This window comes from Anguilla rostrata, chromosome 5 (assembly GCF_018555375.3).
Source record: "Anguilla rostrata isolate EN2019 chromosome 5, ASM1855537v3, whole genome shotgun sequence".
NCBI lineage: Eukaryota > Metazoa > Chordata > Actinopteri > Anguilliformes > Anguillidae > Anguilla > Anguilla rostrata.
The window spans coordinates 53,815,422-53,840,399 of NC_057937.1; the positions used below are offsets into that span (position 1 = coordinate 53,815,422).

The window sequence follows — 24,978 nt, forward strand, 5'->3', positions numbered from 1 at the left end:
GTCCTTCCCCAACAGCAGGATCAAGGGGGGCGGGCCGGGCTTGCGTCACGCTCAGCTGGGGGGGGTCTCCCTCTTTATACCCTCCCCAAATGACAGCTAGATGTTGCTGTGCTCAGATAAAAATCACTTTGAAACAAGCCAATATATGCGCTCACAGTGAACGATTATAAAAAAACGATTATTAAAAATGGCATCCAACCTAAGACTGGAGGCGTGGATTACCTAGAACCACAGGAAGATGGCCTTGTCTTAATCTGCCCTGCGATTGCTTGCTTTCAGTCGACGGCCTGATCAGCCCCAAGGACCTTGACCCCATTCGCCGATACGTGCCCCCCGAAGAGCAGAGGAACGTCAGCATGAGATACTCCAATCAGGTAAGGTCATGTGACCCAACTCCTGCATGAGCTGCCCGCCTGTAACAACAGCTACGTATATTAAAACACTGAGAAACCAGTACTAAATATAGAGCCGTTTATTACAATGTTTGCGTAATTGCCTTCTCTGTTCACCCTCCCCTAACACAGGTAGGTCTCTGTCTAATATGCACACCGTAAGTGCATCGGACTGGGATGTGCAAGACTGATGCACATTTCTTATGTATAAGGGGCTGTACATTTGAATGCAGCACAACTGCGGAGCATGCACATATTGGCGTTTTTGCATGGCTAATGTCTTCCTGTCTGACTTCATTTTCACTCCAGAGTGAAGTGATGCGTGGGCGGCCTGAGATTTCACATTTAGTTTGCGGTTGATTCAGGCACCGTCTCCCTACTTTCACTTCCAGTAGCAACCATACCTTTAACCCTTTCAAGAGAAGTTCTTGCTAAGTTCTAGAGTTTTGTTGCATTAAATTACCGGTAGTGAGTGTTACATCAGCATTGGAATGTTCAGTTAAGAACATTCTAATGACAATTCTAGTGATCTTACACCTTAAAGGGTTAATGGGACTGGGTCCTGGATTCTATAAAGCACTGGAGTGTTGTTTTCTGTAGACCCTTTCGCTCACCAATTCTGGATAGAGTGGTTCTAAAATTGAGCTGCATCACCTTATTTGCTCCCCCATCCCCACCCTTTCCGTCAAATGACTTTTTTTGGCAAAGTGGTACTACAAGCAAGTGGTCAGGTTTGTCTGGCCGGTTGTCTGGTTAACGGTAAGAGCTGGGTCAGTGATGGCGAGCACCTCAGCCCTGGGGTTCTGGTGGCCGTCTATCCTCTCCCAGTGCTGTTTCTCCAGGGGGCTGCGTTTCTTTACAGAGCATCGTTAGTGTGGTTAATTGCGTTTGTATTTGTGAACACCCTCGCGATCCCGTTTGTCTTTCCTCTGTAATTAGTGTCGTGTATCACTTGCTGCCAGACATCGTAACTGTCAGAACCCTCCACCGGGGGAAGTGAAATACGTCCGCGAATGCAAACCGGGTCATCGCCTGCATCGCTGGCACCCGCTGGCACCCGCTGGCATCCGCTGGCACGCAGACGCTGGCAGAATAAATCAGCGCTGTGAAAGCGAAGGAATGCTGATCTTTCCGCGGCCCTGGGTACACATTGCTGGTCAGCGAGGCACGCCACACGTGCGCCTGGCTAAACAGGCGGGGAAACCGAGGCGACTCGCGGTCGCCGTGGCGATCATGGAATAGCGATGTAACCGGACGCTCCGGAGCCGCGCGGCGTATTTTGAAACCGCGCAGGCGCAGCGGGACGGTGCGAATGCCGCGGGGAGCACGGCCGGGGTCGAGCTGCTTTTCTCCGGGTACCTTCCCGAGGCCTCTGGGAATCGGGTAGCGGTCAGGAGGGGAGATCATTACCGCCGCTGCCTGTCACCGTCAGCCCGACCCAGGCTGCTCCGCGCGGTCCCCGAAGACGCGTGCGAGTTAGCGCGCGGACGCGGTGCGGTTTGAGTGGTGCCGGTAATGCCAGCTGTGCGGGGAGAACGGCGGAGCAGCTCGCTAACTGCGATTTGCCGCTGTCTGCGTTATTCCTGACACAGCTGCTCTCGCAGCCCACGTCCTTCCCGGTTCGGATCAGTCCACATTCATTTCGCTTTCTTAAATTGCCTCTTCTTACTTTTTCCGGCTGGATTAATTTATTTTGGGAGCGGAGCACAACTATTGGCCGGCCGTCAGTTACGGGAGTTTTTTGCGTTTGGTAAGACGGTCTGCACTGTCCCTGACCGACATGGAAATTGTGTAGTCTCGGCTCTTGGCTGTAGTAATTTTGTGGAATGGTGTAATTCATACAGGGAGCGCTTCTTTCTCCTGGAAATCTGCGGCATTGTGCTTATCTCCGGCTGTCGCTGCACAAGAATCTCAATGAGTACCACATAAAATACAGCAGGTTTCGGACGCGCTGGTCCTTCTGGCTTTCATATAGCTCAACTTAATATAAATTGATTTTGTGTGTGTGTTATGGAGTCTCCTGGCCAGAAACGTAATATAATGCAGGAATGTCTGGTAAAGTGCGATATGTATCAAACTCTCAGCACAGTTTGGTACAGCAGCCCAAGAAATTGAAATTGTCAAGTTTTGCTGTGCTTGGGTTGAAGTTGTAAGTGATATCTTTAACATGCCAAGTTTTCTTAAGCAGTTACTTTTCCACCCTTAGAGTCCAGGAGTGCACACTTCTCCACAAATACTGCAACCTGTTATTGCTTTTCTAGTTTTCATTACACCGAAAGACATGTATCAACCCCCCCCCCAACCCCCCCAATCCTTTCCAATGGCAAAGCAGAATTCCAGCCAGTGACCTTCACGTAATTGGCGTGGTAACAGTTGAGGTGGCTGTATAAAAGCATGGCTAATTACGCTTGCTAAGCAGCATGCCTTTTGAAATCTCAATCTGTTGTCTTTCTGTGCGTGCTCTAGTTTCATTCTCAGCGTCCGAGCCAGTAGCAAAATTGGTTTTTGGTTTCCCAGGCCTTCACCAGAGTGATGCTGTGAGAATCCTTGGCTAATGAGACGGTCTTTTTCACTTTGTCGTTGCCAAATGCAAATCTCCGGTTTTGTCCTCTCAATAATATTTACCGATTGAGAAGTAAAAATGGCTTTGGGGGGTAAAAAGGTGTCACCGGGGGTCCTGATCTTGTACAGTTCTTTCTCAGAAACTTCTGTACTGATTATGAGGGGATTTTTCATCGTAGTGGTAATCTTTGAGAGGGTTCAACTTTGAAAGCATGCTTTCTTTTATAGTTGAGCACAGACCAAAAGAGGCTTAGTCATTTCCGGTAAACAAGTGTTTCTTTCGCTGAAGCGGTTATGATTTTCCTTTGGGTCGTTCCGGTCGAGCGGAGTTGGCGATCGCTGTCACGTAGGCCTAACCTGGAGCAAATTGCAGAGTTATGACCCTGCTTGAGAGAGTGAAATGGCCTGTTTTTTTATAAAGATGGTCAAATTAGATGAGATTCAGAATGTTCCAGGTCCCACCCCTATGACTCAAAAGTATCACAGTGCTCAGTTACCATGGATGCAGTTCAATTTTCTGTGGATATTTTCGACAGTGCTTCCCTCCCATTAATATTTTACTCAGCCGTGAGTTATGGTGATGTGTAAACGATGGGGCACTCAGTCATTTACCTCCACATAATGCGTCCTGCACTTGAACCCTATCCAGGATCACACCGGTCAGGATTCTGCACATGCTCAGTTACTGTAGTTCCAGGTCACATGGGGTGAAAAATAGAAGCATCTTGCTGGATAGCCTCACAGTTTGTACTTGCTTGCTCAGGCTATGACGCTGCAGAGGAAGGAATTGGGGCCATTATTTACATTAGGCATTTAGCAGATGGTGTAGTCCAGAGAAATTCACAAAATTAAATATACCGTATAGCATATTCTGTGCATGCTTTCAAGGACACAGTGCAGTAGTCTTATAGTGAAGGATAATATGCACGCTTAGAATCATTGATAATCTCACCTGAACCATTAATATGCTTTAATATCGAACTATTCAGTCTCTTGCCACTTTACCACACCTCTCATTCGTAATTTAATTCCTGTAATATTCTGTGATCATTTAATAATTTTAATTTGAAGGATTGGTTAACTCACTTATGCACCAGGAAGGTAAATCACTATATATAAGATATATTGCAGTATTGGTTGATGGTAATATTTTTGCAGCGAACGTCTTCACTTTCTATGAAATGGTAAATGATGCATGAATTAGGGTTGTTTGTGGATTTAGAGGAAGTCTGTAAACCTCAGAGCTGTCACACTCTGTAAACGTTAAATGTTCATGCTTTTAATTAAGACGATATGAAACGGAAATTGAAAATGTTGGTACGTATCTGTACTGTGGAAATTCCAACTAAGCCTATTTATGCTATTTATGCACATGTTTCATCGAATTCGGGAAAGCAGGTTTTAATTTTGGAAGACGTTCGGTACACGCAGCACAAATTGCTTGAGTGCATACCGATGTCGTGGCACTGAACATATTTTGGGATGGTGATGATCACCCTTCTTTTTAATATCGAGCGAATCATGCGATGATGTCGAACATCGTCGAACCAACGTTTGTCATCACGTGTTCTGTTCTGACTGCCGTTTTGGTCGTCAGCTGACTAATGCTGCCAGACGAGATACATGTCACCAGACTCGAGCTACGGGGAAGTGCGTGAACAGAAGGATTCAAAAGCTAACAAAAATACGAGAGCAGTTCTTCGCTTTCGTATTTTCTCTGTCTCCAAAATGCGCCGCGTTATTTGCTTAACACGTCCCTGCCCCATGCTGAGGTGTGTGTTGTATGAGTGCGTGAGCGCGCACGCATCTCTTCGCTTTCGGCTGGATTTTTATTTTTATTTATTTACCTTTGCTCCGAAGCTGAGCGCTGCCTCCGCTTTCTGGAGGCGCGGGGCGTGACGGTGCGCCGTTGGAAGAGCGGAGGGTCCGAGCTGCCAGGCAGCATCCCGCAGAGCTAACCCGTCAGAGCCCCTCCCCTTCCATCTGCTCCGACTCCCCCGCAACCGCTGGCTCTCCGCCGAGCGCCAGGCTTCGCCAGAACGCCGCCGTAACCGAGAGCTGAGCACCCCCCCCCCCCCCGCCACACCGCGCTGCTTTCAGGTTGATAAATACTCCTCTAAAACTAGAAACAACCGCAGTTCGGGTCTGCGTTAATAAACGGTCTTCAAATGAGGTTGCATGAGGTTGCACATTGGCTATATACTTTAACTTACGTGGCTTATCTCATTTCGGTGACGTTGTGATATTTTTTTACAGAACAAATTTCAAACCCCATTTTTTAACAGCTACGCTAACGTGCCTGATTTGCATGTCCCTGATGAAGACTTCTGTTTGTCGTTAATCAGCCGAGATGCGTCTGAGGAGCTCTCTATCTCCCCCTCCCTCCTTCCACTGTCTCTTTCTCTCTCTCTCTCTCCCTCCCTCTCCCCCTCTCGCAGAAACGCGTTGCGCTGATTGATAATGATGAGGGTTATAAGGAAACCTTCTCATTTCGCCCAAATTAAATCACTTTAGCCCGTTTGTTGTCAGGGCTCCAGCCGCGCCAAATTAGAGGCCCTCTTTGACGTTCTCAGCGTCTGCGTCCCGAGGCTTCGGACAGTCGTTCCAAAGACCGCGTCTAATCGTGGCGTTTACTCCACTTTAAGTAATGAATTGTCGGCATGGTGCTTTTCTTATTTAGGCGAGATGAGTAAAAATGCCTGTGCAGAACATGCGGTGGCTGATTTCACTGGCACTCTCCACAATCAGATGAGTGACGTGTTTCCCTGCTGTCTCCTTTGAGCTGATCGCGCAATACGCCACCGTGCGACTGCAAACCGGCGCGACAAGCGTAGCATTCACCTGTTTCATTTTTATTCCCATTTAAACTGCTTTGTATTTTTTTAAATATCACTTTGAACTACGAAATCTTTTGAAATGGCTGATACATTTTACAGCAAGGCTGCCTGATTTTGGCACAGTCACGTCTTGGAGCCATTTGGACAGCGATTTTCAGTGGGGTTTTGAACTGGCAGTTGAAGTCATTTTTTGTGTTTACGGTTTTGTGTTTACTGAATCTGTGTGGAAACTAGTGAAATGGCTGCAGTTTTGTTTTGTACGAAGAGGGGATCTGCTACAGCGGGCTCCACGCTTCTGACCACACCCCCACATCTAAAAATAAAAGGTAGTGACAGCGGCACCCGACCTGAGCCTGTCCACATTTACGGATTTTGACCGGACACCATGCTGCTACCCTGTGCCCACAGCCTGTCTGATTAATGACACCTGAAACCTGTCCTGCATCCCATCACCCCCTTACAGTTAGCCGTGCTAAAGGTCAGCCAGTCAATCACTCAAAGTCTATTTGTTAAGGCACTTTTTAAATAAATGATTTTATTTTTTGCAGTTTCGTTACCTCCACCCGCTTGACAGGGTACATTTTCCGGAGGTTATTAATCAAGGGGGGAAAAAAATGAAAAACCAATGACGATCAGGCAAATATTGGAAACTGCTTTTGTGTGTTAGCATGCGCATGTACCTGTGAAGGGACGCCAGTGGCGGCTGGGTGAAACAGGCTAGTCTCGGCCAGCTAGCCACAATCAGGTGGCTCTTAAAGACCTGAGCGGGAAGGACATTTTCATTGCCCTGACCGCTGAAACGGAACGCGCGCGGAGGGTTATGTTGCCTTACATAACGCTGCGCTCTCGCTTTCCCATCCAGGGCCCGATCGAGAACGACGTGGTGGTCCACGTGGCCCTGATCGCCGAGAGCCAGAGGTAGGTGTGGGCGGGGTGCTCCGCATGAGAACCGGAGAGAGAGTGCTCAGAGCGAGAGAGAGAGAGAGAGAGAGAGAGAGAGAGAGAGAGCGCGCGTGTGTGGGCGCGCGTTTATCGTAGCGGCTCATAAAGCCAATCTCTTTTATCGCCCGCTCTACGCGCCCCGCTCGTGGTGTAATAGCGGGCTGTGCGTAAAGTGCCAGCGCGGAGCTTGTAGGTGATTTATCTGTTGTAATGGGGAGGATGGAGCAGGGGGGGATGCTGGAACCTCTTAACCCCTGGCAGTGATTTTTTTATTTTTATCTCAGACTGCAGGTCTTCCTCAGCACCTATGGCATCCAGACCCAGACCCCTCTGCAGGTGGAGCCCATCCAGATATGGCCCCAGCAGGAGCTGGTGAAGGTAATCCCACAAATCAACACATCCACCAGTCAAATAGAATGTTGAGGGGGGGATACACCTAAAATATGTGTAAGTGAGTATGTGGTTTGGGCACGTAGCAAGTCGAGGAATACAGCAGAGCTGGAGAAGTTCATCTGTTATGTGTTGTAGTAGATGAGTAACCCAGTTAATCCAGTAGCCAAAAAAGAAACCGGTCAGTCGGACCCTTGGTCAGCCAGTCAGTCAACAAATTACCAATTTGGTTCTGAAGCCAATCAGTCAGTCAGTCAGCTGAACAGTCAACCAACAACTAGTCAGTCAGTCCTTTAGTCATTCAATGAATCTGTCAATCAGTTAGTCAGGCAATAATTCACTTAATCAGCTAGTATATAGGTACATCTTTGAACAGTGTATTGGTCCTTCAGCCAGTAAGTCAAAGTAGGTCCTCAAACAAGTCAGTTCATCGTCCACCCGATCAGTTTAGTCTGTTAGTCAGTGTGGAAACTTCAGGCCGTTGATCAGTTTAAGCTGTGTTTTTGCACTCACAGCGGGGTGTGCAGTGAACACGCTAGCCTTTGAACGCCCCGTGTAAAAACACAGATGTGACTTGCTTGCCCCATTCAACAGTAAACGGTAATCCTTAAACGCGGGAACTCCGTCAATTCAGCCGCGAACCGCGTCGTGGAAGCCAGGCAGTGGCTTAAAGACGGCGCTCTTAACAAAACCAAATTAATGTATGCAAATGCGGCGGGATAATAAATACCGTAATCCCATTTCTTTCTCTCTCAAACCCGGATGGCGCACACCCACTGCCGCAGCCAGCGGATTACATTCCTTTAATGGCCGCGTTCGGAGCGTAATGCGGAAAAATCCGGAAAATAATCCGGAAAAGCCCCCGCTCAACTAGAGCGTGACTGAGCCCTACCCCAGCATGCACCTGCGGTTGGCTCCAGCGGCCGTGGACAGGCGCGGATTTAAATGATTGAATGTCTTCCCGCTCCACGTGGCTTGTAATTTGGGCAGCGATTCGGTGTAGCGGTCTTAAGGACGATCCCCGAACCCAGTTTGAGTGACAGTTTGAGTCCTGGCTGTTTTACGCGCTTTCTTTTGGAACGGCCCCAGACCTGGGTCATTCTGCGTGCTCGACGCTTTGCGTCTGTGAATGTGCGTGTTTGCGTGCTTGACGCTTTGCGTCTGTGAATGTGCGTGTTTGTGTGCTTGACGCTTTGCGTCTGTGAATGTGCGTGTTTGTGTGCTTGACGCTTTGCGTCTGCGAATGTGCGTGTTTGCGTGCTTGACGCTTTGCGTCTGTGAATGTGCGTGTTTGTGTGCTTGACGCTTTGCGTCTGTGAATGTGCGTGTTTGCGTGCTTGACGCTTTGCGTCTGTGAATGTGCATGTTTGTGAGTCCATGGGGGATTTTAATTGAAATTCAGTATGTGGGGAGAACACCTGTAATTACACACAGCAGCTTGTGATTTATATAGTTGTGGGTGGTTCGCACTAATAATCTGGCCAGTATAGCAACCATTAAAAAAGTGCCTTTATGCATATTTGAAGTATTTTTACTCATGGTAATTATATTGGCTTATTAATTCTGCAACAGCAGTGCAATTATAGAAAATTGTTTTGCTTTCTGGATCAATTATCATTTTTTCAGGCAAATATTTTGTCAGAATTTGCTCAAAAGGGGTTTTTTATAAAGCAAGGGCATTCAGGGGTGGACCACAGCTCCTGGTTTCTCATTGGTATTCTGTGTGTGGTGGCTCCGCCCAGTACCTTTCCTAGAACATTCCACTGCTCTTCAGGCTTCGCTATGCAACTTAATGCTGAATTTTTTTTCTGTATTTTTTATTATTGGAACGATTTAACTTTTATGATTGTCGGGCTGTTTTATCTCGCACTTTTAAAAATTCTCGGGCACCGGAACAGGAGCGGGCCGAGTGTGACAGGGCGCCACCTAGTGATCCTGCAAACGCAGTGACGCTCGGAGGCAGTGGGAGCGCCTGCACCCGATCCCGATTCAGATGAGAAGGACCTATCGATCGGTGGCTTTGCTGTTGTTTGATTAGGGCCAGAGACCGCCGTTAATGTGTGTATCCCTGTACACGGTGACTGAGCAGGGCGCGGTGGGAATAAGCAGCTGTAATTGGCATTGTTTGCACTGCTCATGCCATACAGATGCAGTACAGTAGTACTGTACCATAGCCCCCCCAAAACCCCCTACAATTGTCTGTGCTCTGCTGCCTGCACCCCTCGTCTGTCCCACAATGCTTTGCAAATCCTTATCGATCTTTTCTCCCTAGCGGTGCGGCTCACGTTCCGTCCGCTGTCACTCGGCGGATGTGGGGGCGGGGGTGACAGGTACTGGCCACTCCCCTCAGGCTGCCGCTGTAACATTGCGGGGCTGCGCTGGTGGTGAGAGATGGCGGTATCGCCCTGAGAATGCAGAGCGCTCAGAAAGCGCTCCATACCGCCATTCCAACCCGCTCCGCTTCGGAAGGGCCTTCGACAAGTCGGCCTGTGACCTGTGTGCATTCGGAACATCCAGCTACTCACTCTCCCCAAGAATCCCTTTCAGCGAATTGTTACATTACATTACATTACATTACAGGCATTTAGCAGACGCTCTTATCCAGAGCGACGGACAACAAGTGCATCAGTTCAAGGTGCGGAGGTGCAGAAAAACACACTAGAGTGAAGTAAAGATCGTAGTGCCAGAAGTGACCACAGATCAGGACTCCAACCCTGTAGCGTAACCTGTTCAGCAAATAAACAACAATCCTGTCAAGTACAAAAACTAGCACTGAAATCACAATTATGTTCTGGAAAACCAAGACAAACAGAACATTTAGTGATATTTAGTGCGTGTGGGCGTGTGCGGGTGTATATATAGATGCATGCAGTCAACAATGAGATAAACTTCCATTAACTTATCATTTTTAAAATGCATTTATGTAGAAATAGTGCTGAGATCCACTGGTTTAATAGTGTTGCAGCACATTACCTATGCATTGTGAACATATTTGCGATAATTTTAAGTTGTTTATCTCCTAATAGCTTAAAAAGCAGGTACTCCTCAGACTGACTCAACAGCTTTTGATGCTCGACAGCGTTGTGTATTTGTAGTTATCCGGGTGTCACCACCTTCCCGAGGCTGCATAAGACAAGCATCAGAGGAAAATCACGAACAGATTATTCTAATGTGTGTAGATGCTTTATCTTTCCACGTCTGGGGAAAAAAAAAGAATCAACCCAACCTGTTCATTTCATGTTTGTAAAGTACTGTTCTCTGATACCTATCTTTAATATATTTACTCTCTGAAAAGGCTCTGAGTAATTTTGCAGTCATTTTTTCTTTTGTGCTGATGGACATTTTTATAAGAATAACACAGGGCATTCCTTGGCCTCCTCTGGTCTGCTGGGTTTGAATTAGCAGCACATTTGAGTACATTACAGGAGCAAATTAGTAGCGGATTAGCAGCATACTCTGGCTGTCCAGGCCCAGGGTTGAGGACCACTGGTATGCAATGTTGGTATTGTATAAGGGGCTGATGGGAAAGTGAGTCTTCGTGAATCTTTGCTGACTGGAGGCGGGGCGGAGCTGCCTCGTGTCACCAATCACTGCCCCTTCTTAGATGAGCCAATGAAAAGGCCCTGCCCACCACAGTGAGCCACTGGTGACGCTAGATGGCTCCTCCTATCTTGAGCCACCATGTCGTTGGCAGTAGAATGACGGGCATGACCTAAACCAGTGGTTGCCAAAGTGGAGGAGGGTGCCTCCTAGGAGCGCAGAGAGACAACAGGGGAGGTGCAGTGAGGGTTGAAGGAGAAGGGCACAGTGCAGGATGTGTGTGTGTGTGTATGTGTGCGCGTCTGTCTGTCTGTCTGTGTGCGTGCATGATTTCCTTTTACCAAATGGGGGCCTGTGTCCTAAACATTGACCCGTTTCTCCCCCCAGGCGTACCGCTTCCTGGCAGTGAACGGGAAGCTGGGCCTCAGTGGACGGCCGGAGAGACCAGTGGGCTGCATCGGGACCTGCAAGGTAAGAGAAGCCCAGCAGCGAGGGAAGTGCAGAGTGAGCGCGCTCAGGGGCAATCTCCGTGAAAGGCGCCTCTTAATTTCATTTCATTTCTTCGGCTGGGCAAACAAACAGACGAAAGTAGCAAAGGTGCATAAAATGAGATGCTGGTTTTAGCCCGAGGGCAACTGTTAATAACGTTGCCGTCTGCTGGAAAAAAGGTTCCAAACAATTTACAATACGGATAAAATTATGTTTGAGCACTGAGGAAAACAGAGATAGAAATAGGGTTTTCCACGTGCCTGCCTCCTGTCCTCACGAATTGTGTGTGTGTGTGTGTGTGTGTGCAGTCGCCATGCACACGCACGACACACAAATACATAATATATCTGTAACACAGCACTGGGAGCTAGCTTTCACGTGGCCCTGTTCTAATGGGAAACACTATCAATCATGTTTGCCGTTTGTCTTCAGTCCAGGTCGTCAGAGAACAATATCAGCCATTAGGCACTATACTCAAGAGCATAATGGAAGCAATGAAAAAACCTATGAAATCAGCCTGAGAACCTATAAAATCAGGTCCACTTGTAAAGGAACACTAGTCTTGGAATGGATCAGCCTGCATAAGGAATCGTGATGACAGGATTTGATGTGTGTGAGTGCAAAATATAAATATTCAGCATTGTCAGCCATAATGTGCATATATGCACATACATGTGCAACACTGTACATGTTCCTGTGCTTAGGGGAATTTCTCAGTGAGCGGGGTGTGTTTCATGTGTTGGGATGCGGGCGCACGCTTGCGTGTGCGTTTGCGTGTGCGTCCCCTGGCGGGAGCGGCGGGTTTTCTCATTTCCTGTCTCCGGGAATCCGCCGGGCGAAACCCCCGCCGCTCCGAGCCGTTCATCTCCCCCCCCCCCTGCGGGCCCCGGTAAAAACACGCGCCGTCTCTCGCTCTCTCTCCCCCGAAAAGATTTACCGGATCCTGGGGAAGACGGTGGTTTGCTACCCCATCGTCTTCGACTTGAGCGACTTCTACTTGTCCCAGGACGTGATGCTGCTGATCGACGACATCAAGGTGATCCCGGGCGCACGCGCTCACGCACATTTCACATCGCTCAGCAGCGAGAGGCCTGCGTTCGCTGAGAGAATTTTAAATGTGTATTTTTCATAGAACAGAATAGCTAGTTATTAGGTTAAAAAATAAATAAATAAATAAATAAAACAGAATAAAAGTGTGAGGAACGGCTCGGGGAGTTTTTTTTTTTTTTTTTAAATGCGTGGTGTGTCCAGGGCCAGCCAGTGACATCAGCCCAATCAGGATCACTAATGGAACTGCCGCAGAATGATAAATTGTCTCTTGTATTGCTCCTGACTCCCCGCGTATAAAAGCCCTAATTCATGCTAGCGTCGTGCTGAATCACTGTTCTGGGGCCTGCTCTCTCTCTCTCTCTCTCTCTCTCTCCCTCTCTCTCGCTCTCTCCCCTCTTTGTGCTGCTTTGAATGTTGTCTGGCAACAGGTGTCGTTTTGTTGTGTATTTTTTTGTTGTTGTTTTTGTAGAATGCCTTGCAGTTTGTGAAGCAGTGCTGGAAGATGCCCGGACGGCCGCTGTTCCTGGTCCTCATTAGAGAAGACAACATAAAGTAAGATTTCCTGTGAACGCGACCCATTCTGTACGAGGCCAGTGTACAACTCCATATTCGTTTTTCTTATTTTATGCCGGACTAATCTCCGGCATAAGATAAGAAAAATAAGTTTGCTTATTATCGCTGTTTTTGTGACAATACCTTGCGTGGCACCTGACGAATCGTTTTCTCTCGTTAGTGAATTGAGATTGCCATTGTCCTCATGTCCCCTCGAGACTCATTAAATAAATTAGCAAAAATTCACCTCAGCCGCAAAGCAAATAGTCACGAAAACTGTTGCTGTTGAATTAGCTTGAAGTTTTGAAGTGAGTCTTAGAGGGGTTTCAGTTGGTCGCTTCACTGTTCACCTCCCTCAGGGGGAGTCGTTTCAACCCAGTCCTGGACATGCTGGCGTCCTTCAAGAAGGGGAACGTGGGCGGAGTTAAAGTTCACGTGGACAGACTGCAGGTACTTCCCCTTTATCGTGTTGGGCGCCTGAGGAGAACTATCTTACATTTTCGCCACAATGGCTGGCAATTACATACACCTCACACAATAACCATCGACCGTGGTTTGTCTTGGCTCTTTGTGTCAGATCGTCATATAGCCTTCGCAATTTCAATCGCGGGGGGAGAAAAAAAAAAGCGATATTACCCTTTCTCGTTAAAGAAGAGCATTTCTCGTTACCGTCCCTTCGCTCCTCAGTCACCGCAGACCATTTCCCGGGCTTTTGTGTTCTTTTCAGGGCCCGACAAAGCTTCGCAAATCGCGCCTCTTAAGAAAATTGCGGCCCGGAGTAGAGACGCCGTGCTAGGGGGGGCGGTGTCCTCAGATAGCCCGCCGAAACGCTGCGGCACGTCGGCGGGGATCTGAGGATCAATACCGTCCCCCGAACACGTCCTGCTGTGTTCCAGCAGAGACAGACACCTCTGGCTCTTCTCCTAGATGATCATATTTATATGGCCGACGTGACTCCGCCGCCCCTCCCCCTTTCCCCCAGCGGTGCGTAGTCTGTGCCTAGAGCGTGAAACGTGTTTGGATAGGGGGGGCGCGTCACCGGCAGAATCGCTGATGCGACTTCAATGTGAATCTTCCCTCCAGACGCTGATATCCGGAGCTGTGGTGGAGCAGTTGGACTTCCTTCGCATTAACGAAGGGGAAGAGTAAGAGAGGACGCCTCTTTCTGTTTTCTTTGGTCATTTGTCACTCACTCGTTTCAGACAGTTGTCAGGGAGTCAGTCCCGAGCGCGCTCACATTAGTGCTTGCGTGCAGAGAACAGTTAGAGAACTGGGCTTGCAAATCCAAAGTTATACAGGTTTGACACTCTGTCGTACCCCTGAGGTACTTAACCTGAATTGCTTCAGTAAATATCCCACCGTATAAAAAAAGAATTTAGGCTCTGCCATTCGCGCTGGATTAGACTGTCTGCTAAAAGCCCAAAATGTAATGTGAAAGAGAAAGAGAGAAGGGGAGAGGGCTGGCTGGGCTGTGCTCAGATGCTAAACCAGAATCCAGAGCCATGTTTACTATGCTCAGAATGGGATTGGCCTAAGTGAGAAGAAACACAGAGCTTATTGTCTGGCTATAAACTGCTGTCTACAAAAGGGGCTTGGTACCCTGGTTTACGTGAGTCTTCGGTTCCATTTTTTCCCAGAATTCCAGAGTTCAGGAGCTTCGAGGAGCTGGAGCTCCCGAAACACTCCAAGGTGAAGCGACAGACGAGCACGCCCAACGCCTCGGACCTGGAGCAGCAGCCCGAGATCGACGTGGACGAGTGGACGAGAAAGTCCACCCAGGAGATCATGCAGAAGTTCAATGTGAGGACCCCGTCCCCTCCCCTCAATACCATCGTGCAGCGTCATCAATGTTCATGTGTGACCACGTCCCACAAGGCTGTCCTCTGACACAGACTCACAGAGGCCTGTCGGTGCAAATCAGTGCACATCTTGACCTCCACTCATATGTAGAAATGTGCCTGAAAGGCAGGGTTCTCATAAATCCGTTGGGCTTAGCGAGTTTGGAAATAGCGCAGTGCTCAGCCCTTCTCTTCTACTGAAGGCCCTGTAATGAGGCCAGAAACGACCCTCGCCAGGGGTGCTGTGAGGGTGTGTTGGGGCAAACGGGAGGAAAGTTTGCTTGTTTGTGTCCCTGACGGCCTCTTGTCTTCCAGGACTGTCAGTGTCTGGCCAGCCAGGCCCAGCTCGTCAGGATCCTTCTGAAGAAAGAGGGCCCTGATTTCCTCTCCAGAGACGGTGAGGGGGGGAGAAAGTTCACTTCTGCTGTAACGGCAAAAACGGATACGTACCGCGATAAAGCCGTTGCTGTGAAATCAGCTTTTTCAAAAATAAGTATCAAACAATCTTCTGTTTCACATGAAATTATAATTTATATGCATCGTGTATCTGGAAGTCTGCTGTAAAAATGAATAGACCAATTTTGCAAATGAAGGAGGATATACACGAATCCACAAATCAGTTGAAATGGTCCTGACTAGCTGGCTTAATAAATTCCTGGTAAGTACAACTAAACATGACAAAAATAAGCCTCTGGTGCTCCCAGGACAGCACCAGTGGCTTATTTTAATGATACGAGAAAATACCTTTTTTGGCAAGGGAGGCAAGATAATTCCAGAACGGCCAAGATGTAAAACCCACGGCCAACACTGTGACCCCTAACCGCCCGTTCCTAGAGAGTGATCTCTTTTCTCCCTCGTCGCCGGCAAAAGAATGGAAATCAAATCACTCCGCATGCAGCCTCTGGAAAAGGAAACGCCCGGAGCTTAATCCACTTAGCGCCCTCCAGCTAAGCGACTGTGTCTGGGAACGGTCTGATCCGAGTGTTTATAACGAGAGCGAGGGCCATCGACAGGAAGGGATTTCCCGTCTGTTTTGACGGCGCGCTTCCTTGCGAAGCCGCCGATAATGGAGTGCGCTCTTCGCACCGAGGCCTGTAGCATTAAAACAAAAAAAAAGGTCTTTTTCGAGGCGGCTACCTTGTCACCAGCTGTGAAACTGTTTAGATTGTTGACATTTCGGATGCCGAGCTCGGGCTCGGCGGGTAATTGGCTCTGGCGGCGAAGTCGCGCATTGTTTTTTTTTTTTTTTTGCGTAAACAAACTTCAGAAATGAACATTAAAAAAATTACGGTTTGGTGTAGGAACCTGGGGCTGAAATTCAACATCTGTTTATGTTTTAACTATATTATGTGCCACCGGTGGGGAGATGTTTGCGTATTAAGCGGAGCTGTGAAGCCAGTTTGTTTTGTTTTCCTGTGGATGTGTTTTAAGAACGCTGGCACCGTTGAAGATGTGCGACGGCTTTTTCGTACGATTTATTTTTGGTGTTTTTTGTCTTTACAGCAAGCCTCATGGCGGAACTGGAGAGGATCTACAGACAGGCGGGAAGCCGCAAGCTCTGGTCAGAATGCCCTGATGAGTTGCAGCGTTTAATCTTGACTGAATGATGCGTTTTTATTTGTCTGTGAAAGACCAAACACAGTAGTCTGTGCATTCTTTTTGAGGGTGGACGGAAAAGTTGGCAGGCCTTGCCCCAGATGGGCTTCCAGAAAAACGCCTGCGCGTAGATCACTGTCGATCATAATTTCCCTCGACTTCCTGTATGCCACTGATGTTCTGGCTTGGGTGTCTGTCCATGGAGGCATATACTAGCTCTGCTCAGTCGGGCCAGTTGCTTTTATTATCCACCTATTCATTTCAGGAGAAAGGTCAGAGGGAAAATACATGACCATCGACAGAAAATGAGAAAAGAGAAATACTGAAGTTATTATTCCGTAACTTCAGTGTTTATGAAGGACAGAGTGAAATAGCACTTAGGATCCATGATTTATTAACAATAGTAATTTCACAGAGTGTGAATCAGTAAAGATTTTTTCCCCCCATTCCCCACACCATTTTAAATTTAATAAAATTTGAATGGCAAATGAATTACTCAATGAATGACCAATTCTTAGCCTTTAATTCATGTTACCTTATGTATTCAGATATTGACAATGTAATATGTCAGACTAAGCATTGCTTCCATAGCTGCTTTAGTTCTTTATTCACTCATTTTAGGTTTGGTTCTAATTTCAGTTGTTCTTCTTTAACTGGAAAAAAGTTATCCGTGGCACACCTAAACTATAACATGTTTATATGTGAAATGTTTTTGAAATCACTGAGTATCTCCATGTATAATTCCCTTTTTAAAAATGATTTCCACAGTCTGAAGAGAGTGACCTAAGCTGAACAGAGCAAGTGGTGTTAAAGCTGAGAAGTTAGTTATTTGCGTCTGGTGGAAGGCAGGGTTGAAAGCGCTGGTTTCCCCTTCTCAGCGTTTGAGTTGTTTTGAGCTTCTCTGTACTCCTCTGCTTATTCAAAACTGTGACTGTTGAAGGACTCAAAACAGCCATAAATTCATAGGCTTATCTCCACATCAGCAAAGCCTGTTTTTTTTTCCCTTGAAATGTTTTGTGCAGATGGAGTAATTGAACAGCCGCACGCACTTGGTTATTCGCCTTAATCTGAAAAGCAAATGCCGTGGGAGAGCACAGCTTTCTAAGGAGTATCGCAAGCAATCATCAAAAGGGAAACATGTGGATCTGGACATTAAATATTGAACAGCGCAGATAAATTATGCCCTCTGTGCATTATTGTCCTTCTGTCAGGGTTTATTACTTTCAGTCATGTCTTTATTCGCCTATGAAATTATTTCCTGAAACCATAATTTCACAGAGGTGTACGTGCATCTGTAATTTTTTGCTGATGCACAAAAACAAAGAGCGAATGATTTTAAGTTTGTCGTATTCTCACAGATGACATCAAATAGGAAACCTGGGAGCAGTGCTGTGCTGGCACTCTTCTCTTATTTCGGACTAAAACAAGATTGTCATCCCTAAGGAACAATTAAATATTGAACTGATATATTGCGAAATGTATTGACAGTAGTATGAGCTGCCTCTCTCATACCCAGTAATATGCCCTTAATACCCGACCTTACGGCGCTATAGAAACGTTATTAGAGTGTGATTGATGATTTCTCTCGGTCTGTAAGTGCCATTTGTGCCCTGACCCATATGTAGACCTGCTCATGCTGTGTGATCCATCAGGTCCGTGGTCCGCCTGGCAGCCAGCCTGTTAACCAAGGTGGTGGACAGCCTGGCCCCCTCAATCACCAGCGTTCTGGTGCATGGCAAGCAGGTAGGCCCGAAAGCCGTCGGCTCATCGTTCCCCTTTCTAACACAGTACAGCCTTACAACAGCTGGCCAGTGTTAAAGGATGCCACTGATATCCTGGCCCTGGGGAGGTCTGTTTTGCTGGTATGTTGGAGTGGCCCTATGTGACAAGAATAGCCCCATTTTTCACTATTTTATTGAAGTATTTTTTTTTTTGTTTGTTTGTTTGTTTAAATGGCCCCTTGGTAATACGGGGACATATGCACTGACCCTGGGTGGGCATGGCTTTGTGTTGCCAGGTGACGCTGGGCATTTTCGGGCAGGAGGAGGAGGTGATCTCCAACCCGCTGTCGCCCGGGGTGATCAAGGGCATCATCTACAGCAAGTGCAGCCCCCACGGGGAGAGAGAGGCCGTCCTGCAGCAGGAGCTGGTCATCCACATCGGCTGGATCATCTCCAACAGTCCCCAGCTCTTCAGCGGCATGCTCAAAATCAGGATTGGGTAGGGAGCGGGACGGAGGGGGAGAGGGGAGAGCGGAGAGGGGGAATGAAGGACGAATGGAGGAAGGCCAGGAAGGCTGGAGCAAAGGAAGGGAGGGAGGGCGGGAGAGAGAGGTACGTTTGCATATGCAGGGGGATGTGTTGATTAATTGGTGGTTTCTCAATGTATGTTTTCTCTGCCAAATGAATATAGATCGTTCAGCGTAGATATGGTACATTTGTCAACATGCCATTAATCAATGTGCTGGCACTGCTGGATGTAGGCCTTTCCTGTCAGACTGCTGTCATTTGGTAGCATCTCGTAGTTCTATATGCCTAATAGCTGTAGACCGTATACAGATCTTTGGTTCCCGGTTTTGAGGTGATGTGGGGGGGTGCCTTTTTCAGTGTATCTGTGGGAAACAGAGCCCAAATGAAGACATGTACGCGCTGTTTCCCGAGCAGCGTTCACAGCCACGTTTTTATTCCTTATCGTGCGGACGGGATTTAGCGAGAGTCTTAAGGGCGGATTTTCGCCTTCCAGCGTGGGGGTTTTTTTATCGATTGCGGTACGGATTGATTTTCCATTTTCAGAGCAGTTATTTTTTCTATTGTCTTCAGACGGATTGTTGATTTTCCCCTCCGCCGTTTCAGACACATTATCACGCGCGTGGATCTTTAGGTTATAACAGCCGCGTTCTATCGATTTTCGCACGGATGGATTATCCGGGTTTTCGGAGCGGGGTTTTTTTTCGCTGAACGACTGCGCCGTGAAGTGATTTGGGTTTTTTTTTTCGAGAGCGCGGTTTTATGGATCGCCGTGCCGGGTGAATTTTCGGGCGTTTGGTCGGCCGCCTCTCGTCACGCGGGGTCCTCTCCTCGCAGGTGGATCGTCCAGGCCATGAAGCACGAGCTGGAGATTCGGGCGGGGGACCTGCCGCCTCAGGACCTGTACCAGCTGTCCCCCAGTGACGTCAAGCAGCTGCTGCTGGACGTGCTGCAGCCGCAGCAGACGGGCAGGTGAAGCAGCCGCTCGCTCCGGAAGGCTCCGCCCCTGGCGTTCCCCCGCACACGTCTGCGATATTAGAGGCCGGCAGGGACTGTCCTCAGTTACCTTTAAAAGTTGGTCTTTTAGGGATCGGATGTAAACTCACTGTTTTCTTGGAAAAGTCGATAGGTATCGAACAGGCACTCAGCCATAAAAGCACACTATATGTAACTGGCCTTAACTGGCCAGTTTAAGCCAATATTATTACTTATAAATGCTTGGCCTTGTCGGTTGAAAGCTTTCCCCTGGGTATTTATGTTCCTAACAAATCTAATCACGGGCTGCCTTTTAACTGTTGTGTTTGTTTCTCCTGTTCGTTTCCATTGGGCGATCCATGATTCTGGGCTCGGCAGGTCCTGGCTGAACAGACGGCAAATTGACGGCTCTCTGAACCGTACCCCCCTGGGTTTCTACGACCGCGTCTGGCAGATTTTGGAGAGGACACGCAATGGCATCAAGGTGGCTGGCGTCCACCTCCCTCAGGTAAAATTATTCATCAAAAGAATAAGCGCACAGAAACATAAGTAATTTAAGCTTACAGTATGCCTGCAGCTTTTTGCTTGTAGACATTGTAAAGCAGGTTGGCTTTGATTTTGAAAGAAACCGCATAAATTGCACATGAAACAAAAAGACCTTTTTCTAGTTTGAGGCAAGAAAACAAAAACTGCCTTTGTTATTTTGTTGTCATTGGGTGAAAATGCCACTCTGCTCCTGAAGCACATTGTGAAGCGGGTGGCAGATTCTGGAGCAGCTTTAGCTCAGACACTAAAGCAGAGAGTTCTGCAGTGGGACTGGAAACCCACTGGTCATGTGGGTCCTCACGTGTGGTGAAAAAAAATGCCCTCCTGCCAGAGCAGAGATGGGTCATGTGACAGGAAAAGCTTTCTGCCTGCAAGTACAGGACAGGTCATTACATTAAATAGAATGTTTTAGGTAAGTGCAGGTCATAAAGAACTATTGTAGGAGTGAGCAACTTGTACAAGCGTTTGTCTCTATGCCAAAGTAAAAATAATGAATGCGGTCTTCCCAGCTGTCTAGTGACTCTTAGCCTGGCTCCCGTTTGATGGCCTTTTTAAAAATGTGGTGCTTTTTAAAGAGAGTTTAAAGAGCTTTTTAATTGGTGTGAATGAAGCCCTAAAGTTGGCTCCTCAGTACGACCATAATCCTGAGAAAATGAGCCAGGCTGCTGTTTGTTGAAGCGGCTGCATTAGCATTCAGCTGGCGAGGTGGTTTTTGTTGCCTCCTTCACCTTGCCGAGAATCCTTGATGAATATCTCGCATGGATTCCACCCTGTCCTTTGGACCCCTTGGGTTGTTAGTGAACCATCCGCGTCTTATCTTACTGTAGCCACAGATAACCCGCCCGATGTCTAATTTGAACGCGGCATTAATTTTAATCCCCGAGAAATATTACTCCCCCTGCGAAGACGAGACGGTGGGAAAATGTTTAGCCGGCCACTTGGACATGCTCAGAAAGGTGCTCTTGATGAGTGCCCCGGTACGGCCGACCGGATCGAGCTTCCCATTAACCGGAGAGATATAGAAGATGACCTTTAACCCCCTCCCCCCATCCTCCCGCCCCCTTTGCAGCAGCCCACACTGTCGGACATGACCATGTACGAGATGAACTTCTCGCTGCTGGTGGAGGACATGCTGAAGAACATCGTTCTGCCCGAGTACAGGCAGATTATTGTGGAGGTAGGACAGTGTCTGGTGTCCTTCGCTCTAATCATTAGTGATGGTGGTAGTTCAATGAATGAGTGGATGTGTTTTCCAGTCACAGAGTGACTTACGGGGACGTTATGGTGGGATATATAAAGTGCATGTTATATGGACAAGTAAGGACATTGGTACAGAAGGGTGAGCCAACCATGAGAACATTCAGTGCATCTGATCTTTTTTTTAATAAGATAGATGGAATTTAATCCTTGATCATTACTAGTAGCTTACTGTACCTCATCTCAGTAAGTAGCCTTCAGCCTTTACTCAGATTTTTATTATTTAGTATTTATTTGTATTTACTGTATAAAGCTACTTTTGACACTCAATCGGTGAGAAAACTGAGAGGTGAAAGTGTAATAAAAATACAGCAGGGAGAAAGATAGCTGTACACATAGGTCATGTTTCGAGCTGAGAATAAAAAGTATCGACGTAACTCAACCTTGCGATCTTCATCAGCATAAACAGATGAAAGTGCATTGATTGGTTCAGATCGGGAGATGTCTGCTGCTACATATTGAGTGTTGGATTAATATCAGATTATTGACTTCCTCCCTCTTTCATAAAAAATGCATGTTATGCTGATTTATTTATTTATTTATTTGTTCTGTTGAAGACCTCAAGGTTGAAATGGACCAGTTCCTTGAGTTGCTTGCTTTTTTTGAGTGCGGTGTAAGATGCAGTCGGTCATTTCTCTCCTGGCAGCTGCTGATGGTGGTGTCCATCGTCCTGGAGAGGAACCCGGAGCTGGAGTTCCAGGAGACAGTGGACTTGGACCGGCTGGTGAAGGACGCCTTCAACGACTTCCAGAGCGACAGGAGCAGGCTGGAGGGGGTGGAGAAGCAGGTGGGCCCTCCCCGCCCATGCCCGCCCATGCCCCGCCCTTGCTCCGCTTCCACTGACCTAAAAAAAATCACTCTGTGTGGGCAGGGCGGACCCCAGGGGTACAACGCAGTCGCTAGCAGCCACACTCTTTGGTTCAGATTCAGATAAGTACAGGTAGCAGTCATGATTGCGGCGATGTTAATGGAGTCTTGCATTTATGAAGAACAGTTTATATCAGCGAGAGTATGACTTTATAACAGAATTACTGTTAGTTATTTATATGCCTTTTTCAGGCAAATTGGAATGTAGCTTGCTTGGTTAGCATACTGGTATAATGCTGCAGTATGCTGAGTTCGGTCAGAAAGGTTTAGTTGATTGCTCTTGCTCAGTTTTGAATGGGGACCATTTCTGTGTTCTCACAGGACGAGATGGAGGCTTTCTACGACACCCCTCCCCTGGGACAGCGAGGGACTTCCAGTTACCTGACCAAGGCCGTGATGATTGTGCTGCTGCAAGGAGATGTGAAGCCATGCAAGGATGACCCCTGCTCTGTCAGCTAGACCCCCTCTCCCTGTGACCTCCACCGCCCACAGGAAGGGCCTATCCCTGCTCCATCAGCTAAACCACACTAACCTTCACCCCCCTCCAACCGCACACACACAGGACAGGATGGCCCCTGCATAATCAGCTACACCCCACTGTGACCCTCACCCCCCCACAGGATGGGATGACCCCTGCTCCATTAGCTAGACCCCCCTGTGACCTCCACCCCCCACAGGTTGGGATAACCCCTCCTCCATTAGCTAGACCCCCCTGTTAACTCCATCCTCCCACAGGATAGGATGATCCCAGTTCCATCAGCTAAACCACACTCTGACCTCCACCCCTCTCACAGGATGGGGTGATCTCTGCTTGATCTGCTAGACCCCCTATGACCTCCACCCCTCTCACAGGATGGGGTGATCTCTGCTTGGTCTGCTAGACCCCCTATGACCTCCACCCCCCCACAGGATGGGGTGATCTCTGCTTGGTCTGCTAGACCCCCTATGACCTCCACCCCCCCACAGGATGGGGTGATCTCTGCTTGGTCTGCTAGACCCCCTATGACCTCCACCCCTCTCACAAGATGGGGTGATTCCTGCTCCATTAGCTGCACTCCATTGGTGAACCAACACCCCTATCCCTGTGACCTCCTTTTCACCACCTTAACTCCATCTGCAGGATAAAACTGATTCAACAGCTTAGCTCCAGACTGACTCCACCTTAGTCAGAGTGTGACCTCATCACTGACACCCTGACCAAATGTAGAAACAACATAACCTCCATGTACTCTGTTCCTTATACTGAGCCATCCGTAAGGTATTGAAGGACAGCTGTATGAAGAAAAGAAGCTCTTTATCGGTACTTTGGACTAACTAAGTTCCCTTAGCTGTTTGAAGAACAAAATTTCCATTGTGTAATAATAATAATCATAATAATAATAATAATTGATATATATTCTTCATAATGACCTGTCACAATGTTGTTTTAGTTGATGCACTTCCATATATGTCTGACCTGAATCTAACTTGAATGTTCTGTGTAGCAAGCAAATATTGCAGTGAAGAGGCCTATATTCTAAAGAGTAAACAATCTGTTACAATCTGAAGATGGTTTGGTTTAATTTCTATGGACATTTTACAAACTATAGTTCAGTGGTGATTGAGTTCAAATCACTTTCTACTGTCCGCTTTAAAAATGTAAAATTTGTCTTTGGCTCCCGGACTCCATTACCTGACATATTAAAAATATAAGAGCAAGCACACAGGGAATACTGTAAATAACAGTGAATAACACACATTACATGTTTACGTCAATTCTGTAGACCAGGACAGCCAAACACTGTTCCTGGAGATCTACCATCCTGTAGGTTTTCATTTCAGCTGTAATTTAGCACACCCGATTAGCAGCTGTCAGGACATCTCAAGCTGTTGAATGAGGTGTGCTTTATTAGGGTTACAGTGATAGCCTACAGAGCAGTAGACCTCTGGGACCAGGGTTGGGCAGCCCTGCCGAAGACCTTCTAACATCCCAAGGACAGACATTGGTCCTCATACGTTTCTGTGGCGGTTAAACAAAACCTCTGTATTGTTTTGTTGGCTCCTACAAGTTAAGAGATGCTCCAGGGTTTTGAGTTGGAAATGAGAAACAGAAATGCATCTTGATAAAAGGGAGACATTAATGTGAAGGAAAATTTCCAATAATTTACAAATCAGCCTAGGAAGACTGCTGGCTCTGCTTGCAACCGCGCGATTGGTTCAACTGCTTTCCTGTGGGGTTTGTTTTCAAATACTGGCTCTTCCAGGAAATTTTCTCACATTCACAATAATCATTCATATATACAGAACCATCATACTGCCTGCTCCCTGGCTCACTCACAAGGCCAGGTTGAATTAAATCAAATATGTTATGTGCAATTTAATAGCCTGCAGGGTTTCATCTGTTTAGTGGGGGGGGAAATCCTATCACAAGGCAGGAAGCATAATGTGTTGTCATATATATACCACATGTGGGTTTGAAAATGGAACACTGTATTTTCTGAGGGTTTATTTCTGGTTGCTTATTAAAAAGCAAAATGCCGTGTTTGTTCAGGCATGACTGCTTGGCCTTGAGGGGGGTGGGAATCATCGAACTGAATCCAACCGCTAACACCTACTCATTTTGGCGGAACTCAGCAATCTGACTGCCATTTTTAAATGGCTCCCTTAGCTGGAGTTACGTGGTTAAGCTTGCGTTTTACACGCTATTGCGCAGTAGGGCGCGGGGCCTGTGGTATTCTAGCTAAGGGTAGTTCCTTTATATCTGCGACACGCTGCCACTCCGTAACTCCCGTGATTTATCGGACGTTACTCCAGTCTGCAGGCTTATTATTCAGCGTCTCTGTTACAGATTACCTTTAATGTGCTGTCTGTTTGCACGGTCAGATGCATACCAAATCACATTCAGTACGTTGCTGGTGGA

The 24,978-nt window shown here is 47.4% G+C and overlaps 1 protein-coding gene and 1 long non-coding RNA gene across 5 annotated transcripts in view; one reads left to right on the top strand and one right to left on the bottom strand.

Moving 5' to 3' along the window:
- phkb (phosphorylase kinase, beta) overlaps positions 1 to 22,735 on the top strand; it is a 56,415-nt gene extending 33,680 nt beyond the window's left edge. For all 4 annotated transcript variants that reach the window (XM_064337211.1, XM_064337210.1, XM_064337212.1 and 1 more), the window contains 18 exons: positions 280 to 374; positions 6,654 to 6,709; positions 7,018 to 7,111; positions 11,051 to 11,134; positions 12,084 to 12,188; positions 12,672 to 12,754; positions 13,114 to 13,204; positions 13,838 to 13,899; positions 14,392 to 14,554; positions 14,908 to 14,989; positions 16,096 to 16,153; positions 17,841 to 17,931; positions 18,206 to 18,408; positions 19,272 to 19,406; positions 19,788 to 19,917; positions 21,025 to 21,132; positions 21,859 to 21,999; positions 22,401 to 22,735. In XM_064337211.1, the coding sequence (XP_064193281.1) occupies positions 280 to 374; positions 6,654 to 6,709; positions 7,018 to 7,111; positions 11,051 to 11,134; positions 12,084 to 12,188; positions 12,672 to 12,754; positions 13,114 to 13,204; positions 13,838 to 13,899; positions 14,392 to 14,554; positions 14,908 to 14,989; positions 16,096 to 16,153; positions 17,841 to 17,931; positions 18,206 to 18,408; positions 19,272 to 19,406; positions 19,788 to 19,917; positions 21,025 to 21,132; positions 21,859 to 21,999; positions 22,401 to 22,538 (1,919 nt within the window). In that variant the 3' untranslated portion in view covers positions 22,539 to 22,735. The remainder of the gene's footprint in view (positions 1 to 279; positions 375 to 6,653; positions 6,710 to 7,017; positions 7,112 to 11,050; positions 11,135 to 12,083; positions 12,189 to 12,671; positions 12,755 to 13,113; positions 13,205 to 13,837; positions 13,900 to 14,391; positions 14,555 to 14,907; positions 14,990 to 16,095; positions 16,154 to 17,840; positions 17,932 to 18,205; positions 18,409 to 19,271; positions 19,407 to 19,787; positions 19,918 to 21,024; positions 21,133 to 21,858; positions 22,000 to 22,400) is intronic.
- Positions 22,443 to 23,040, bottom strand: LOC135255697 (uncharacterized). Its single transcript, XR_010330237.1, has 3 exons — positions 22,973 to 23,040; positions 22,742 to 22,856; positions 22,443 to 22,556 (listed from the first exon to the last, which is right to left on the bottom strand). It is a non-coding gene; the product is annotated as an uncharacterized LOC135255697 (long non-coding RNA).
- Positions 23,041 to 24,978: the final 1,938 nt, after the last annotated feature.